This window comes from Anarrhichthys ocellatus, unplaced genomic scaffold (assembly GCF_004355925.1).
Source record: "Anarrhichthys ocellatus isolate YVR2014 unplaced genomic scaffold, GSC_Weel_1.0 scaffold20, whole genome shotgun sequence".
Classification (NCBI taxonomy): domain Eukaryota; kingdom Metazoa; phylum Chordata; class Actinopteri; order Perciformes; family Anarhichadidae; genus Anarrhichthys; species Anarrhichthys ocellatus.
Genome location: NW_022280050.1, coordinates 2,804,398 through 2,808,123, shown reverse-complemented (window position 1 = coordinate 2,808,123; position 3,726 = coordinate 2,804,398). Strand labels below are relative to the sequence as shown.

The window sequence follows — 3,726 nt, the reverse complement described above, 5'->3', positions numbered from 1 at the left end:
CATAAAACATAAAGACAAAAAAATAAGAGGTGTACCTTCAAGAGCTGCAGTGTTAAAGCATCTGTGAGACCAGCACTAAGAAGCCTCTTAATAGCTTTGTCTTATTCAGCGTATCTTGCCTATAACTTTCGGGCCTTAGAAATGTGTCGGCGGTCCAACGACCCTGCTGTATTTATTTCCCCTGACAGCGCTCCAGTGAGACAGCTGTACATGAATCACAGTGGAAACTGCCAGCTCCTCAATAGATGTCTTCTAGATTTATTAATGAGTCACCGGTGGCACACCCATGAATTGTACAGTTCATGCTGTACACATAACCTGACTCTCTCTTCTAATGTATGTATTATATGGGTCATAAAATGACGTTAGTAGAAGTGAGAGATGGCACATGTGTAGCTCTGCATGAAACACAGTTCTCCTTTATTACCAGAAATGAATTAAACTGATTCACCTTTCAGTGTCTGGGAACAGAAAGACAATAGCTCAGTACAAGTATAAGTTTCGCAATAACCCGCTGTGTCTCTGGCATATTTACTGTATATTTTCAATCAAGTTGAATGAAGGTATTTCAAATCTATCTGTCTACAAACTTACATAGCATCATTTCCTGCACTATAATAAAGTGGCAGTCTAATTTATATGTCTTCCAGGCACCAATGAATGGTACCTGATGTAAGCAGAACATAAAAGCCTAGATTTTGTCTGAGAGGAAATTTGTGTTTATTAAGACATTTCACATCAGTCATCTCAACCAGGTCAGAGCCGTGACTGGCTGATGTTCTTCTTTGTATGACACTTTGTCAAGGGAACAACAACAAAAGCGTAACGTCAACAAAGATGAATAATGAAGTCTATCTTACAAGAGGGAAATGGCAGACCTCAGATCCATTTCTATCCCTGACTTCATAACCATAAATCAAAGAAGTTGTACTCAGCAAAAGTAGTTCAACATAATATATTATGTATCAAATAAATAGGTTGTTGTGAAACTTTCAATATATTACTATGACCATGGCTATATCACTTTAAATAAAACCAACATTTTCCATATAAGACAGGTAATTAACACATCAGCTCACAATAATCACAAATACACAAACAAATACAACTACAACACAAAGAGTCCAGCTGTTAAATGCAGATGTAAAATGTTGGAACATTTCATCAACAATAAAGTTTCCCTTCTTTCTTGAAAATAAAAGAACGAAAGTTGAGCTAACATCTGTTAAAGGCACAGGTCTGATCTATATGTGTGTTCATCTGCACTCTGGTGCTGATAGATTGTATTTGGTCTGTGTAAGTAACTTTCAGTGTACATATAGCAAAGAAGGCACAGCTATGGTTCAGTGTATTCAAATGTCAGGTCACGGAAGCTGCTGCGTCAAACCAGCTTATGAGGCAAATGAAAAGCTTTTATCTTCAATGTTTCAACTTACAGAATGTTAGACTGGCTTTTACCGTTTATAAGTTATATTCTGAATGTTAAATCAGTTGAATTGTTTCAAATGCATCAGCAGCTGCTTGATGCAGAATGAGGACAGCTTTTGTTATTGGGGGTTTTTCTGTTTCCTATCTGATTTCTGTCAGACTTTTGATTTGACGATAACACTATTTCACTAGCTGTGATCATGAGCGAGCCTCCATCAGGCTGGAGGTGAACGGAAACTCTAGCTGAACCGTATAACTATGCCATTGGTCTTTATGCTTTACTCATCTGTGCAATGCAGTGTGGACCGAGTTTGTTCAAACAGGAGCTGAGGTTGAGACTGGTTTTGACCCGTTTCTCTCTTTGGCGTCTGTTGCAGAACCAGACTCTGACAACCTCCTTCTCCAGATGGAGGCCTTTGGCTATCCGGGCTATTTCCTGGGAGGATGGCTTACTTTTTTCCACAAAGCTGTGCTCCAGGGCCTCCTTAGCTCCAAGGCTGCAGTGGGGAACAAGGGAGAGAGAAGAAAAGATGAACTGTATGTTATCAAAATGTCATCGTATGATATGCGTTGTATCTTTGCTCCTTATAGTTTAGGGGTCGCCAACAAGTAGGTCGCAAGCTGCCAGTTTCTGAGTGGCTAGCTAAAGGTTCAAAGAATATGTACATACATTTGATGACACAAAGTTGCTTTGTAAAACTGTTTAATTTTCTAACCACTCAAACTCACAGACGCTCCGCCCCCTTCTGACACCAAATGATTATTACTAGCTCTCAGTTGTAACGAGTTACACTGCTTTCAAGTTTGGTTACAGGGACATCATAACATTAGGCGATGTTAGCAGACTAGCAAGCAGACACCAGATTTAACAATGACCGCGGAAAATAGCCAGGCCAATAAAAAGCAAAATAAGATGAGTAGACCAGGTGTGTCTGCAAAGACCACTGCTGTATTGTGGTTGAATGAATACAATCCACAATTGGCTAACCCCCCTGTTTAAACACTAATGGCCTGTAAACTTACCAAGCAGTATGCCCGCTTAGCAGCGGCTGAGTGGTGGTGATATAACAAACTGGGGAAGAAGGCCAACGCCCTTCACCTATGTCAGGATTGTAATAGAGGCAATGACTGCAGTGGCCGAAACATTATTAAAGGACCATACAAGTAAGACACATGTTATGTCTGCGTTTGGCGATGTAAAACCTGGTGCGATGAGCAGCACCAAATTAGCTCTGGGAGGAAAAAAGGTCGGCGACCCCTGTTATAGTTGGTACCTGATAGTTGTTCTCCTTTTCCTCTTGCGCTCATTCATTCCTATTTTATCATTGTACAAGGCTGCAGGAAGGACAAAATAATATGTTGTTAGTGTTGTTACTGCTCACAGCTCACTGTGTGTATGTAAGGCAAACAGGTTGGTAACCTCTGTCCTAGACGATGTACAAGCTGGTGTTAGATCTTCGTAATCATGCCAGGAAAGCATGGCTATAATACAGTAATCTCCAGCAGATCATAAAACACTGACTCAAAAGTTTATTTGCAACTTACACTGACACAATTTTTTAGCTCATAGAAATTAGACATCCAGGTAAAAGATTGAGGTTTAATAAATGCCCTAAATTGGGATTGATGGAATGGAGTATATGTGTGTGACTCACCACCGGCCAGCTCAGCTTCGTCGAGCCATTTAGCCAGAATAGCTTTGAGTTTGCAGGCATTCTTAAAGCTCAGCTGCAAATTTTCAAAGCGGCAGATTGTGGTCTGGCTGAACTCTGAGCCGTGCACTGCAGCAAGAGCCTCACCTACATTAGTCTGTGTGTAGCCTGGAGGTCAAAAGAAACCAAAACACTTCATGGAATACCCTCGAGCAGAAGAAGTGCAAAAGCAGAAACATTCATGGTGAGGTTCTCTAATTGGTGCACTTGGTTTGTGGGCAAATTTTCAGCTGTAATTATTATCATCACTTAGTGATGATACTCACCCAGTTTGATCCTCCGTATTTTGAAGTCATTGGCAAACATCTCCAACTCTCGTATCTGCGGGGAGTCCATGGCCGGGGCATCTTCTGGGTCCCGCATGGTCTTCCTTTGGCCATCAGTTTTCATCTCTCCAATACTATGGCCCCCAGGGACCTCATCAGTGGAGAGGAGGACCGGGGGAAGTGAGGAGAAACCATGGCTTATTGCACACGAACCACTACTTAGACCATGATCCGGAAACTTGTACAAGCAAGGAGTAAGAGACCCTGGGGGGGGAGAGAGAGAGAGAGAGAGAGAGAGAGAGAGAGAGAGAGAGAGAGAG

The 3,726-nt window shown here is 41.6% G+C and overlaps 1 protein-coding gene across 2 annotated transcripts in view; it reads right to left on the bottom strand.

Annotated features, from left to right (window-relative positions):
• Window positions 1-703: 703 nt before the first annotated feature.
• The window catches only part of pou1f1 (POU class 1 homeobox 1), an 11,933-nt gene continuing 8,910 nt past the window's right edge, over window positions 704-3,726 (bottom strand). The window contains exons 4-7 of one of the 2 annotated variants that reach the window (XM_031858419.1): window positions 3,407-3,670; window positions 3,084-3,248; window positions 2,703-2,763; window positions 704-1,925 (exon numbers count right to left, since the gene is read on the bottom strand). In XM_031858419.1, coding sequence (XP_031714279.1) covers window positions 1,700-1,925; window positions 2,703-2,763; window positions 3,084-3,248; window positions 3,407-3,670 — 716 coding nt within the window. In that variant the 3' untranslated portion in view covers window positions 704-1,699. Of the gene's footprint in view, window positions 1,926-2,451; window positions 2,764-3,083; window positions 3,249-3,406; window positions 3,671-3,726 lie in introns of both variants that reach the window. The other variant, XR_004213120.1, reaches the window with a different exon arrangement.